The sequence below is a fragment of the Coptis chinensis genome, chromosome 5, assembly GCF_015680905.1.
Source record: "Coptis chinensis isolate HL-2020 chromosome 5, ASM1568090v1, whole genome shotgun sequence".
NCBI classification, from domain to species: domain Eukaryota; kingdom Viridiplantae; phylum Streptophyta; class Magnoliopsida; order Ranunculales; family Ranunculaceae; genus Coptis; species Coptis chinensis.
The window spans coordinates 62,469,212-62,485,068 of NC_141460.1; the positions used below are offsets into that span (position 1 = coordinate 62,469,212).

Sequence of the window (15,857 nt, forward strand, 5' to 3'; positions counted from 1 at the left end):
CATGCTAGGAGAGCAAACCCAAATTCGATCCAATTACTAATTGTGTCGAGTTTGTCAAACCTAAACCCAACCCCGCCTATATAACGGGTGACCCGTTAAGCCACCGAGTCAATTTCAGATCAGTTTCGGATCTGATTCACATATAACATGTATGGAAAATATTTAGTATTTAATATACGGGCCGGCTACGTCGACATACTATTCTAACATACTATCTTGACATACCTAAACAACCGTTAGATCTTCCAAAATCTAATATCTAGATATGCGTCTAAAAAACCAAACAAAGATTAAAAAAACGGAAGGCAAAAATGACATTTATGTTTTTCTCATAAACCTTTTCTTCTCTTCATTTACGTTTGCGCTCATTGCTGAAAAATTCTCAAGTCGTCAGTCGTCACTATACCAAAAAATAAAATGAGCAAAATACGATTTCTTTTTTCAATTTCTACTAGTTTTGTTTCAGGCAATCGTTGTAAGAGGAATCCATATTGAAGATGAGCGCGTATCCCTTCCTCCCTCAGAAGTTTTACATGGAGGAGATGAAGATTAGAATTGATGTTCCCTTTTTTGTTGAAGAAAAAAACTGAAATCTAGATTTATTGAAGTCGAAAATCGTCATTTCTGATCATTTGCTTCTATTTTGTGGAGAATCCCATTGAAGGAGGGTCGAATTTTTCAATTTTTTAACTATTTTTTTTTTTTTTTTGTAAAAGATGTTTTTCAATTGTAAAAGTTAATTTCTTATTTAAAGTTTTTTACATTTTCTATTGTCATTCTTGATGCATTTGGGGATGATTATGCTTGAACCAGTTACCCATTAAAAAAATGAAGAAACGGTTATCATTATGATTATCCTTCAGGAGTTTCTTCATGGTGTTGAAACGACTTTTATAACAACTTTAGATTGAGATTTCACCCACCATGTCTCTTAACAAGGAATCAGTTTTTAAATGTTGAAGCAATTGCTCTTTGTACATATCTACGAGGGGCTTACTTCCTGTTTGATGGCTTCTCATCCAAATATCGATATAATTAAAGGTATGAATACGGCACTAGTGCTTACATCATGAGCCAAGGGAGCAAATATCTTGATAACCTCAAAATATAGCATCTGCTGTTGGAGTGTTGGTATCTTGGAAGGTAATCAAGGTGTCTCATTGCTTGAGAGCAAGTTCTAGTGTCACAACTCTAATATCATAGTATGGTTGTCATCATGAAACCAGAGAAGAGGACCAAACTACAATAACACAGAAGTTGATATTCACGTTGCTTCGACATCGCCCAAAAGAATTCCGCCGTTATCATTATACTAGGGGAAAAAAAAATATGGTAGAGCATGGTATTATGAGTTAATGACTGATCATATTTTGATTAAGCATCGTATAAAATATTCATTGACCAAAATTTAAAATTTGCTTCTTCGTATGCTAAGTGCTAACAAGATATGAGGTTATGTCATGAGTAAACAGGCATGATACAAATGACAGGTGGATATCAAGACAGGAAGTAAAAACGTAGACAACTCAAGAGCATATGAAAGTTAAAAACCAGCTCTTTCTTTAATTCAGAAGGTATATTAATTTAAGGAGCTCTAACTGGTAACATGTAAATTCGAACTGCCATGGATTAGGTTCTTTTTTGTGTTTGGATTGTTTCTTAGATCTCTTCCATGTTGATACTGATACACACCTCGCACAGTTGCACTTATATATGCGAACTAACAATTTCTCGATAGTAACAACACCACCAACTTAGCTTGCAATCCTATAAATAGAACAGATCAATATAATTTTCTTATTTAAGTTGGCTGGAAAGAGCCGCTTCCAAACATTATTCTTTTTTGAATCATCAACCAGTGTATTCATCCTCAACTTTTGAATTTAAGAGTCAAAGCAGGGAGAGTACAGGTTAGAAAATTGGAATAGTTTAATCGCCTTCCCATTCTTCCCTGTCCCTAGGAACAGCTCCAAAATGCTTAGCCAAGATGTCCACCACAAGTGGAATCATGTCCGTACAAGTAAACTCTTCTTATAAACATGTCCGAGATGAGAGGGCGAAAACCTATCCCTAAAAAGTGGCTCCTTGAGAAAGGCGTCAAGTTTTGATTTCTCAACAATATAGATAATAATATTTTGTTCCACAGTCAGATGAAGCTCGCCGGAACCATACCGGCTATTCGGCCTACTTCATCCTCGTTTATACGTGAATGAAGAAGAAGAAGAAAAGGGTTTTTCTTTTGTGGAGAAAAATGAAATGTCAATTTTGCCCCTCCTATTTAATTGTGTGATTTGTTAATTAGAAACGCATATCTAGACGTTAGATTTTAGAAGACTAACGGTTGTCTGGATATGTCAAGATAGTATGTTAGAATAGTATGTCGACGTAGCCGGCCCGATATATATATATATATATATATATATATATATATATATATATAAAATTTTTAAAAACTATCTATAATTCAATTACATATCAATAAAATTTGAATAATGAAACATATAATTATCGAATGAATCAACACGACGACTAATCATTTTCCTTTTAGTTATTTATTTTGGGTAGTTGGGATGAGATTTTAAAAAATAAGAAAACTTATCTTAAAACAGGCTATACAAGTTATGGGTTGATGACCCTACCCATTAGACTCGAAAACTAATCGGGTTTACTAGCGGGTTAACATATGTAACTCTAACCCAACCCAGTGATATGACGGGTTAGACATGTCAACTCTTAAATAACCCAAATTTTTTGTTTCCAACCCGAACTCGCTACTTTCATGTCGGGTTAGCGGGTCGTGCACACGTTTGTGCTGAATTATGGCTTGGCTGCTCATCAGCTTTGTTGTATCACTTTGGGCGTTATTTTTGTGGGTCCAATTCCCAAACGAGTCGATAATCACTTCTCTACAACTCGACTACAAGTGTGCAAGCCTTTCAGTGGTGAATGGCCCAGATAGGCTACGGCCCACCCACCATCACGTGTTAAATCGGGGGCAAAATGACGAAATTAGTCAATTAAATAAAAGTACATTCCCCAAAACCCCCCCTCATCAAATATAAAAAAAGAGCATATATGCAGGTCGTCGGTAGGTAAATCTGTCGAGAGAGAGAGGAAGAGAAATAAACTCTCTTTCCTATATTTCCGGTATCTCAGGCTTTGATTTTTGTGGCTGTAAGTGTCCCCAATTCTTTAGCTAGATCTATGCTTCTTTATATATTTATTTATTTTTACCATAATATATAGTTTAGATCAGTAACGTTAATTCATTTATTATAAATCTAGATCTATATATTAAGTTGACTTTTTTAAACTTATTAAGTCCTGCTCCATCTTTGTGTTTGATTTGTGGGAAATTTTTAATTAAGGATTTGTTAGTGGTTGTTCATTTTGGTGAAATGTGGAATAATTGAACTTTGATCTAAGACCACACTTTATGTTTTGTTTTGTGTTGGTTCGTTGTCTATGGAATTAGTTCTGCGTAGATGTATAGTTTATTGCGCAGGATGGTTGCGTAGATTAGGCTTTCATTTTCTCTTATGTGTGAAATTTACTTCCTGTTACCTGGATTTTTCACCTTTGTTATCATTTTTTTTTTAATTAGCGTTCAAGTGATCTGTTGTAGAGTCTATTCTTTAGCTAGATATTAGAGGTTATAACTTTTGTTTTCCTTCAAAACTTTTGTCTTTCCCTGAAAAGAGTATTTTTTGGAATTGTTGGCAAATCCTTCTCATCTTTCTAGAATATGGATTTCAGAGATCTAGCGGTTGTTGTTGAACTTTAAATTCTTGAAGAATATTGTGTTCTGACATTTGTGATTCTCCAGCCAAAGAATCCAAGAGCCAAACCCAGTACTCTCTTCCTAGATATATAGAGTAGACTATTATAATTCCACAGGTTTTTCTCTTACAAAACAAAACTAGGTGTCCAAAATTGAGTGGTCCCAAGTTCAAGTGCAAGCAATACAATCCACCAAAATGCCGGCCCACAAGTTGACCACGTGTTAAATCGTGGGCAAAAACAGATCCACTGATAGAAAATGGCGAAATTAGTCATGAGAAAAAGGCAAGTACATTTCCGAAAAACTCCCTAATCAATCAGGGGCATATAAAAATGGACATACACTATGCAGGTCGGTAGGTATATCTGTTGTGAATTTAGGGGTGGAGAGGAAGAGAATCTCTTCCTTCTATTTTCTCAAATCTAAACTTTTCCATTTGTAGCCTCTACTATATTTCCGGTATCTCAGCTGTGAGTTCCCTAATTGTACTGTTCCTTTAGCTAGATCTATACTTATTTATTTTTTAGCATGATATAGTTTAGCTACATTAATTGAACATTCGGTTAGTTTAATTTTTCTGATAATAAAATGTGGCACAAAGTGTCTAAATCTAGATCTATATATATTAAGTTGAATTTTTAAGTTTGAGTTCGTTGGTAACTCTTAAGCCCTGCTCCATCTTTGTGTTTGATTTGTGGAATTTTTTTACATGGAAAAGTTTAATTTGAAACTGTTGAATGTGGATAAGTAATTAAAAAAAAATAACAAAATAAAAAAACATGCAAGGCTTAAGCCTCAATGCTCTAAACCAATAAAAGGCTTACGGTGCAGGTTGCGGCTAAAGCATTGGTTGTAATTGTGTGTGAAATTTTACCGAAGTAGGGGGAGCTGGGAGAGTTTGGGTGAAATAGTCTAAAATGTCTCTTGATAAGTGCCATAGTGATTCCAAAAAACCAAAATCATTCTAAAAGTGGTTGTAACTTTATGGTTGTGTAAGAGCATCAGCAACGCACTACTAAAAGTGATTTCTAATGTGATAGGTAGCCATTTTTTTTTGGCAATTTTGGTCACCAATGTGCTGCCAAATCAGTATTTCTATCGCATCAATTGTTATAATAACAATCAATTTCGTCGAAATTGTAGCAGCGAGTCGGATATAATATTGTTACAACTTTTTCCCATTTCAACCCCCTGTTTTTGTAATAAAAAAATTAAAACGGCTGAATTTGGTACCATTGGACTGTTGGCCTATATATTGCAATTATGCCGCTCTCAATTTTCACCAATTCACTCATCTTTTTCTTTTCATTCTTTAAATTCACGAATTATCGAGCGCCATCCTCGGCCGAGACGTATTGAAGATGAAAAATTGCAATCATATGTGTTTAACACAATAATTCATCTTCAGTGGAGATGAAACACAAAGTATGTCTTGGCCGAGGATCGCGCTTTATAATTCATAAATTTAAAGAATGAAAGAAGAAAACTGAGTGAATTGGTGAAAATTGAGAGAGGCACATTTGCAATATATATAGGCCAACTGTACCAAATCCAGCCGTTTTAATTTTTTTTATTAAAAAATAACATTGGAACGGGAAAACTTGTGCGACGGGAAAAGTTATCCTGTTCGATTCACTGCTATAATTTCGACAAAATTAGTTGTGATTATAACAATTGTTGTGATGGAAATACTGATTTGGCAGTGCATTGGTGATTGAAATTACCAAAAAAATCACATTAGAAATCATTTTTAGCAGTTGATGATGCTCTAATGAAATTTTAGCAATTTTTTCTTGTGTGCTTTCTGCGTTCTGTAGATCAGTTTGTTCATGATATGTTTTAAAATTTGTTAATTGTTGTTGATTTTGGTGAAATATGAAATAATTGAACTTGATATATGACCACTTTATGCTTTCAAGATACATGTTTCATTTTTTCATCTCATCTACCTTTCATATTGTGTTGGTTGGTTAGAAATGGGTTGGTTTTTTCTTCATTTCGTCGTCTCTGGAATTTGTTCTGTGTGATCTGAAATCAGAGAACGGCTTAGCACGATCAGGGTTCTGCGCTGTATAGTTTATTGCGTAGGATGGTTGTTTTAGAATTAGAATAAGCTTTCTAGAGTTTGCTATGTTTTTTTGGCTATGTGATTTAGAAATTTTATGCATCGCCGTTTCATTTTCTCTTCTGTGTGAAATTTACTTCCTTGCTTTTCTTTAAATATTCTTTGCTGTAACCGCTTGCACCATCATTTTTTTTTCAATTACCGTTCAACTGATCTGGTGTCTGTTGTAGTCTATTCTTTAGCTAGATATTAGAGGATATATATTTTGTTTTCCTTTAAAACTTTTGTCCTTCAAGTTAAGTGCGGCAGAAAGCAGATTTCTGATGGCGTTTTTCTCTTTCCCTGAAAAGTGTAGTTTTTTGGAATTGGTTGTGATTTCTTCCCATCTTTCTAAAATATGGATTTCTGAGATTTAGCGGTTGTTGTTGAACTTTAAATTCTTGAAGAATATTCTGTTCTGACATTTGTGAGTTGGTTCTCTTCTATTTGTCCTGGGATACTCTCTTGTTACTATTATAAGCTCGTTAGTTTAACTGGTATTGGTTCTGGGAACCAAGGAAATATTCCTGGTTAATACAGATTTTCTTTACCTCTGGTCTTTTCCACTGTATTTCTTCTTTTGCTTTTTTGGTTCTTCATGATTTTATTTTGTGTTGAAGTCGCGTGTGTAGGTGTGTTTGCTTGTCTGCGTAGCATCTGTTTCTTTCAGGTCACTTTGCAAATTTATGAGACATTAGTGTGCAATAAAATTGAAAAGTCGAAAAATACTCTGCTCATGTCATCCTCTCTATTTAGTACTTCAGTGAAATAGTGATCAAGTTGGCTAAATTGGTTCCTTACAGTTATATGCCGATCATTTATTCTGCTTATAATAATTGAAAGATATGTCACGTTTTCATTCATTTTGTGAAGGTTCTGAAAGATGGAGAACCAGCTCAGCTTTTGGCAGTTGGGAGATGAGCTTCGTGGGCAGTCAAAGGTTTCTGAGGATCACAAGTGGCTCATGGCTGCTTCTAAACTAGCTGAGCAGACAAGATCAAAGAATGAGAGGATGAATAACGTTGATCTGTCCAAGAGCGTTGCAGAAACAAGGCCACGAGAGAAAACTGGGTTTCAGGAGGAAAACAAATTTGAGAACCTGAACTTCAATTTTAATCTTCTGAATTTGGATTCCAAAATGAATGAACCTATGAGCAAGAGCTCCTTTCGCAATGGACTGTATAACATGAACCCAGTTTATCAGAAAAACACCAGTAATAACATCGGAAACTTCAATATGACAGTGGGCAACAAATTTAGCAACAATAGCCACCACAGTAACAAAGAGGCAAACAAAAGCAGCAATAACAACAGTGACAACAACAATGCTGTTGACAAAAGGTTCAAGACATTGCCTTCAACAGAGACACTTCCTAGAAATGAGGTGCTTGGCGGTTACATTTTTGTTTGTAACAATGATACCATGCAAGAAGATCTGAAGCGGCAGCTATTTGGTAAGTTACCTCATTTGTTATGTACTTTCTTTTTGCTTCTTTTTCTTGTTGTGTTATTGTCAATATAAGTTGACTTAGTATATGAACACAAGCTTAGTTTTTAGTTATTTTTTTGGTTGTTTGAGATGGAGAAAAGATGATAAATGTATCTATCATTCCCCACTGATCAATCCGGACATCTTTGGAGTGGTGGATCTTCAAATGGATTTAAAAGATTGGGCTGATGCAGTCCTTTTTTTTGTTGGTGTTTTTATCCCCTGGGTTGGGAGAGGGGGTATGCCTTTTTTTTTAAGGACCACTAAACAAACCATGTGAAGAGATTTTTTTGGCTTAAAGGTCATACTGTTATAGGAGGTGAAAGTTAGAGGTAGAACCTCATGTAGAGTGTCGCCAAAGGTATTGCGGTAATTAATATACATTTTCTTTTTTGGGAATTAGCCTTGCGGTTGCCAATAAAAAAAAAAGGATAAAAGAAGGCCCAGATGTATTTTGTGCCTGTTGTTTGTGTTCGGCAGGTACCATTACGAGAGATAAAAGTTGCTTAATTTTTTATTATAGTTATTTGTGGTTGATGAAATTATATGTATTCTTTTCATTTGTCTTGCAGGCTTACCACCAAGATACAGAGATTCTGTTCGGGCAATCACTCCTGGGTTGCCGCTGTTTCTGTATAACTACACTACTCATCAGCTACATGGCATCTTTGAGGTCCAATTTCTGTGTGTACATTTTTTAATTTCTTTGATGACTAAGTAACTTTATTTAGATAAAGAGCAGAAGGTTTATATACAAATTTATATATTGTCTAAGCAACTTTTCTTTAATTATTCTTTTTTATCTTGTTTCTCCTTCTACAGGCATCTAGTTTCGGGGGATCCAACATTGATCCAACTGCTTGGGAAGATAAGAAATGTAAAGGTGAATCAAGGTTTCCAGCACAGGTAAACTAAAGAAGGGTTGAAAATCAGCATATGTTTGTGAGGTTAATGCTTATAGAGAAAATTTCTGACCCTATTGTTAAAATGATTGGCAGGTGTGCATCCGTGTCAGGAAAATCTGCAAGGCTTTGGAAGAAGATTCTTTCAGGCCAGTTTTGCATCATTATGATGGCCCCAAGTTCCGTCTTGAGCTTTCTATTCCTGAGGTATGGTTAAAAATCCTCCCTATTTATTTTTGCATGCTGTGTGCGTTTGTTGGCATGCAATCAATATGTACATACTTGCTTGGTATCCCTTTGTGAAGAATTATTGACGATATTTTGTTTGTTTAAATTTACAGACCTTGGCCTTACTGGACCTCTGTGATCAAGGTTCGATGTAAAGCTGTTGTGATGGGATTGATGCCAGTGTGCTAGTGTTGTGCATGTTTATTTTGTATTTGGTGTCTGTTGAGTTATTTTATGTCATCGTTCTGTGTTTTCAAAAAGCGTAAGCTTTGTAGTTTATCTGGTTGAGTGGATCTTCCCAATCTCAGGTTAGTAGTGATTTGTAAGCTTGACAGAGTTGGCGAAGGTGTAACCACCTACAGAAAGATATGGTGATACATGTATATGCATACTTATTTAAGTCAGACCTTGGTAATCAATGGAAAAACCAATTTGTATTATGTAGCCAATGTTGGCGGATTTTAATATATCTCTCTTCTTGTGTTTCTCTTATGTTTCCTGTTTGAGTAGTTACGTCCTTGAGTTGAAGCAGTAATGTGTCTTCCTCTTATATCTGGCCTTTGTCCTTTCAAAGAAGTATAATTTGAAGGTTAATCGGAACCTGATGGCCACATTTTTGTCAACAAAATGAAATTGGGCCAAGATATATTGGGCCCATGGAGTATGGAAAAAGAGAGGCCCAATAAGAGGTTTTGTTGTTAACACACATTTTAGATCGTTGAATTAATTGAGTGAGGTCGTTGAGAAATGACAAGAGCCGCTCTCTTCCAGTTGCTTCGCTCACAAAAGAAACAACTCTCACCGATATTTAATCAAACAGGTGCTCTTCTTATTATTAGCTGTTATCTGTTTCATTCATTTGACTTTTCCGTTGTTGATGTTGTTCATTGAGTTTTCTTTTCTTATATTTGAGAAATGGACTTGTTTCTCTTGAGATGTGAATGTGATTACTATAAGTCTATAATAGCAAACTCAGAGACCACTTAATTATGCTCATAATATTGCTTATCATGTAAGTTTGTAGTATAGCGTGGAATAGGTGAGTCTCCATAATCCCAGACAAAAGTAGTTATGTGGTTGTCTGATTCATGGAAAGTTTCGCTGATAAACTTCTTTTTTGAAGCTGTTTTACTAGTAACTTTCCACACAATTTAGATCACTTGACCCGGCTCTTCTATTTATGGATAAAAAAAATTAATTTATAGGAGCTAGTAATACACAATTTTTTTTTTTGCCAGATTCAGATTGGTAACTAATTATAAAAAGGACATCTTTTGGGATAAAAAAGATTAATAAGAAATATATTTTTTGCATGTGCTATTTCTCTCTAGAACGAGCTCGACGATAAAAAACGGGTTGAATTGGTAGCAAAGTTATGTGCATTAGGTTTGTTTTCATTTTTTCGTTTTTTTCTTCTTGTTGTTCAGGAAGAATATTAGTTGTGGGGTCTTTTTAAGGTTTAACTTTGTTATATCCACGCATAATTTACAAATGTAATAATTATAGTATAGCTTGTGACTAGTCACTGTAGGAATCATCTTTCCTCTAAGCAGACGAAATATGGATGGATTACCTTCTCAATTCTTTTGAGTTCTCTTGCTAGCAGATCTTACTAAACCGTTTCTCTTGCTTTTGTTTCTTGATAGCAGGCTTCCTCTTCCTACTTTGTGGTTTGTAGTCTTTGTACATAACTTCACTTGCTCTTTCATCGATAGGTTTTCTAGTTTGAGATGTTCCTGTTAGTTAGGCTGCTTTCAATCTTTCACGAAGTAATAATATATCCATTTTGTTGGGAGTTAATTTTCTCTTAGTTTTCTTTCTCTTGCTTTGTTTCTGATAGGTGGTCAATCACGCTCTCATTGTCATTTGACTTGGAATATTTGGTTCCAGTTTTGTTGGAGTCAAATGTATCTTGGGTTGTGAATTTTGTGTTTAGATGTTTTTATATATTGATTTATTTTTTATCCTTTATCTAGTATTTTGTTGCTCGTGTTTACTTTTTGAATATTCTGGTTTTGTAAACCTACTATTGATCCTATTTTAATTAAATTTCGCCTTTACCAAGCACAGGTCTCATCCTATTCTCTACACTTTTCTCCTACTCTTAGATCATTTGCTATTTCACCTTTTTTAAAAAAGCTAAATAGTTACCTATGGAGGTTTTCATTACATACCAATTAGAAAAAAATTGAAAAGTGGCTGGTGGGAAGTGTTAATATGAAAAAAAGAAAAATTTAATGTGGTTGGTGCGAAGTGTCAATAACGTTTTCTAATTAAAGCTAAATAGTACTCTATCTAGGGAGATTTTGATTATGTGTCTAAGAATGTTAATCTTTTGTGTCAATTGTTGAAATCTTTCTTCTCGGTGAGGAGTAATTTCCGTTAATAGTGTGGACAAGTTAGGTGCTTTGAAGGTTGTGTCAAAGTAGTCTTATGGCTGATTTATTGGTGGTTCACCATAAAGGGGGTGTCATTTGTGCACTTGTTGTTTGTTGAAGTGGTACCTTTAATAAGAGGAAAAGTGAGTACATTTGTATCATTACCTTCACATTGTTGTGGGCTTGTGGCTATGTGCTCATCCAGTAGGTGATAAACGGAAAGCAATTGAGTGGCCAGATTATGTCCAGCCTAGATGTTTAAAACCCTAATGCCTTCTGGAGCTTATATTCCACCTTGGCACCCGCATATGCGGGCACAGTTCTTCCCCTGACTGTGAGCTTATGAATGTAATACTAATATTAAGGCCAATCAATGGTCCAGACCTGTTCACAGTAATCAGCTTGCCCACATGGAATAATTTCCATTCTTTGTGAGTTATTCTCATTAGTTGAGCTACGATCTTATTATTTAATAGTTGTTTACTTGGTTCAGCATTTTTGCTAAATGTATTTTGTGGGCTGGTTGGCAGTGTGAACCTCTCACACTATGTTTCATCATAAATCCTTGTTTTAACTTTTACCAGTAAAGAAATAAAAAGACAAAAGAACCATTGTTGACGGTCTGCGTAGTTCATGTCTTGTGGATTCAAAATGAATTGCAAACTGTGGAAATTTTGAGCTATAGGTCATTGAGCTGTGATGCGTGCATGACGGCATAAGTTGCTTTCAGCTACCAAATAGTTTATTATAATCTCTGACTCTCTGAGTTATTTGTTCCTTTTAGCTATACTCGTGCGAGAAGCCTTATTTTTGTTCCTTATTGTTATTTCTCTTCCAGATTTTCATACTTCAAGGATTGGCACATGGGAGCAGGCATCCCCTGTCAAATACAACATAACCCCTGCCATGTGTCCTGGTGCACAGAGAAGATGGGCTTCTCGAGCTGCAGAAACAGAAGATGATGGCAAGATAAGTATTGGACCACGCAGAGATGGAAGACCAGGGGAGGATGGCAAAGACTCTGGGGTTGTCTATTATGGTCCAATATCATCTACCATAAAGAAAGTGAAGCTTTTGTCACTCTCCACCTGCTGTCTATCTGTTTCCTTAGGTCCTATCATAACCTTCATGACTTCTCAAGACATGAATGTTATTCTTAAAGGTGCAGTGGCTTCGTCTGTCATATTCCTTAGTGCCACCACCACTGGAGCTCTACACTGGTTTGTAAGCCCTTATGTTCACAAGCTTACATGGCAACCTGGTTCAGACAGCTTTGAGGTTCAGATGATGTCGTGGTTGGGCACATATATTTCAAAGACAATTAAATTTTCTGACATCAGGCCTGCGGTAACAAATAGACCCTATGTTACATTTCAGGCTAATGGAGAGTTCTATTTTGTTGATACTGAACACTGTCATAACAAGGCTCTATTGGCGAGGCTAACCGCTCAAACACCAGCCCACGAATCAGCTTTCAAGAACTTGTAATTGGGAAGTCACCATTTAACAAGAAAGAGGATAAGAGCTCAAGAACTTTGATGTCAAGATGTTTCATTTTGATTTCCATTCTTTGGCTGAAGACTCTAGTTCCTATGTTACTTCCATCCTGCACAAGTTTCAGAGAGCATGGGCAAGGCATCAGATTTTGGTCTTGATGAAAATAAATTAGTTTGAGGTTGCTTAAACTTTTGGGTAGTTTAGACACTGGCCTAGTATGTATTTGCTATGTATCATGATTTAATTATTGACTGAAGGTCACGGAATATTTTCCCCCTTTATTTGGTAAGGAATTTTTTTTTATATCCCCAACCTCCCCAGTGTGATTATTTTGCATGTATTTCATGCCATGGTTATCTGTAGCATTGATATATGTGGAGAACAGATTTTTTGTTGGGGATCAAAGATGAGCTGAGAAACACCTGCATCATCTTTGTAAGCAACTGAAGGTAAACAGGACTAGATTGTTGAAGCAATGATGCTTCATGTATTAAGTTGCTAATTGAAAGGCCTGTGAAAAATAACAAACTTCGCTAGCACATCTGCATTCTAGTTGCTAGTTAAAAGTTATAAAATCCAAAATTACATCACGATGCTAGTTGCTAGTAGGAATTAACCTTTTTAGCTAGAAATTTATTGACCATTCTAGTAGCCAGTAAAAAGTACGAAATTCTTGTATCAAAAAGAAAAAGACAAAAAGTATGAAAGTAATTCATAAATTGGCATTTTAGCTGGTACTCAGTCCTATGCTCGATAAGCCTAGCATTGATATCAATTCAATTGGTATACTGAGGTTCCGTTTGCTAGAGTTAACGAAGGGAGTAAGGGACAAAGTACAGAAGAGATATATATATATATATATATATATCGGTTTGTCTAGAGTGCCACTCTAATATTGCCACTCTTATCTGACACTTCTCCTCAGCCGTCTGATCCCACCTCAAGATCTGATGATTTAATTCACTCAAAAACTCTGAAATTTCAAAATTTCATAATATTTCAAAATCGAAAAAAAAAGAAATAAGAGAAAAACGCGAAATTGGAAGAAGAACTCTCTCTCTGTCTTCTTCTTCTCCACTCCAGCAACCAAGCCATTTCGTAGGTAGACAGCCAAAAAAATAGCCAAATTTGAGCCGTTGGATCACAAAAAAATCAAACGCCCATATCCTAAACACCGAAAAATCAAATTACGAAGGGTTTCCTATTCCTCTCTCCAATCTCTCATGGGTTCCTCTTCTCATCGATTGCTGTCTACGAAATCTCTCATGGGTTCTCTTCTCATCAATTGCTCTCTCCAAGCAAGACATAAACTCTGGATTTGAATTTGTTCCAGAATTATCGTTGAATTTTTTTTGATGTCGATGAAAATCCTTTTGTACCATCGCGGAGTTGCATGGAGAGAGTGGGTTGAAGGAATGGGTTACCGCTATAGTTAAGATGGAAGTGAATGGAGATGGTGGTAATGATGTGCATTTTGAAGCGTTTCAGTTGAGTGATGTGTGTTAGGTTGTTTAAAGAAGGGTGGTTTGAGACTGATGTTGGGGAAGGGTTTGATCTAAAGCTATCGAGGATGAAGAAGGAGGTTGTTATTGGGCCTGAGGATGTTAAGGAAGTTGATAATGATTTTTTCTTGGTTGTTGTTAAGATAGTGGATCATCAGGTTCGCTATTACTTTATGTTCGTTGTTTTAATGTTTTTCACTTATCATGTTATATAATATCTGTTAAAAACAATTGCTTTTTTATTTTGTTAGATTTAATTTTGAAATAAAAGTTTATTTTAGGGTAATTGACACACCATTACTGGGGTTTATAGTGATTATATTTATGTAGATGTAGAAATCAATGTAAAAGTTAGTAACATAATAACTTTTTGATTGATTCTAGTACATTTCATATTGTAAACTTCACCAATTTACGGTTCATGTGTTTGGTCCGTCGCTATCGCATACTCTACCATATAGGAAAAGAAGGGCATCATGTATTTGTACCCCCTCCACCCTCAAGGTCTTTAGGATAAATGATTAGAATAGGATTAGAACCGTAAATAAGATTCTCAATTTCAACCCTCGGGGATGGGCTCTTCACCGGGGGGGGGGGTGAGATTAACACATACACGTTATGCATACGATTTCAGGCTAGCGCTTCTCTTAAAACCTAAAATACTAAGAGCAAAATCTATTGACATAGTTACAACTCCATGATATGCAAGGAGGCACTGTGTAAGGTTTTGAACCAAGAATTAGTTGTGTATTTAATTAATAGTAATTGTTTTCTTTTTAAATAGATACGTTGTTGTGTCCTATGTCATATACGTCGCCGTGTCTGACACTATGTACCTGTACCTGTACCTGTGTCGGACACCGACACGCGTTACCTGTGTCAATGTAAGTTGGAAAAAAGAAGACTACTGCAACTTGTGTGATTGATGGACAATACCATTTTTACATGGTCTGCTAGAAATAGATTAGGTTTCACACTCAAAAAGTAAATACATTTTCACGCAAAATATTCCTATTGGATGTTGTGGATATTTTTACCCCAGTTAGGGAAACCCTTATGGTTCTAGTTTGAATTGAACAGAGGATGATTTAATTTGTTCTGTGATGCAGTTCGTATAATCCACATCATTAGTATGTTTTCTCTACATGCATTAGAGTCAGGTTCTCTTACCATGTAATGGTCATACCCAGTTGTCTTCTGTAGGCTGAGTGTTACATTGACCTGTAAACCTAACTGTTGAATTCTGCTCTTTTGTTTTTCTTACGCTTTAATTGTTTATCTTACGCATTAATTGTTTAAGGCACAAAGCTGGTGCAGTGTACCTGCTTGTTTCGGATATTAACTAATTTTAAAGTTTCATATGTAATTTTTTTTTTTTTTTTTTTTTTTTTTTGACGATGGGCCACTTTCAATAACATTTCCTGTTGAGAACAGGACCGTACCAGTGACGATGAGGGCACTGAAGACTCACCTGGACAAGGCAAAGAACCTTCCATTTGTGAAGAAAATTTCAGATTTTTACTTGCTACTACTGCTGTCAAGGTTCTTAGACCCCAATGCTGACATTCCTGCATTAGCAGAGTGTGTACAAACAGGAACATCAGTACCAAAAGGTTACCAGCTACTAATAGATTCAGTGGCTAATGCTTCTTGACTTGAATGGTCGTGCCATGGTCCTCTGCCTTAGTTATGTGCAAAAAATCCTTTCTGACATGGTACATGCATGCTCTAACTGGAGTGGAGATTCTGTTACAAGTCAATTATTGGCTGTGATGTATGCATAGCAGTGATCAGTTGGTTTTTGGTTATTCAAAACAAATGTTTCATGATGATCGTTGTGTGGTGTAATTATACTTTCGTAAAATTGTGTTATCAAACCTTGCATCTTAGATGCAAATATCTTTCAAAACATGAATCGTTTTATCTTTTTGTGTCAATTTATATTGTGTAAGCATTTTGAATTGATGTATTTTCCT

At 35.6% G+C, this 15,857-nt stretch overlaps 2 protein-coding genes and 1 non-coding gene across 3 annotated transcripts; all 3 read left to right on the forward strand.

Annotated features, from left to right (window-relative positions):
• Nucleotides 1-2,941: 2,941 nt before the first annotated feature.
• Nucleotides 2,942-8,989, forward strand: LOC147498256 (DCD (Development and Cell Death) domain protein). The gene is made up of 6 exons (XM_086560316.1): nucleotides 2,942-3,174; nucleotides 6,759-7,339; nucleotides 7,947-8,047; nucleotides 8,197-8,280; nucleotides 8,373-8,483; nucleotides 8,618-8,989. Exons 2-6 carry the CDS (start codon nucleotides 6,769-6,771, stop codon nucleotides 8,657-8,659), a joined length of 909 nt encoding a protein of 302 aa, XP_086416442.1. The 5' UTR covers nucleotides 2,942-3,174; nucleotides 6,759-6,768; the 3' UTR covers nucleotides 8,660-8,989.
• A 130-nt stretch (nucleotides 8,990-9,119) lies between these two features.
• LOC147498257 (uncharacterized) lies at nucleotides 9,120-12,691 on the forward strand. Its single transcript, XM_086560317.1, has 2 exons — nucleotides 9,120-9,324; nucleotides 11,721-12,691. Exons 1-2 carry the CDS (start codon nucleotides 9,252-9,254, stop codon nucleotides 12,368-12,370), a joined length of 723 nt encoding a protein of 240 aa, XP_086416443.1. The 5' UTR covers nucleotides 9,120-9,251; the 3' UTR covers nucleotides 12,371-12,691.
• Nucleotides 9,557-9,656, forward strand: LOC147498258 (small nucleolar RNA snoR83). Its single transcript, XR_015197261.1, has one exon. It is a non-coding gene; the product is annotated as a small nucleolar RNA snoR83 (small nucleolar RNA).
• Nucleotides 12,692-15,857: the final 3,166 nt, after the last annotated feature.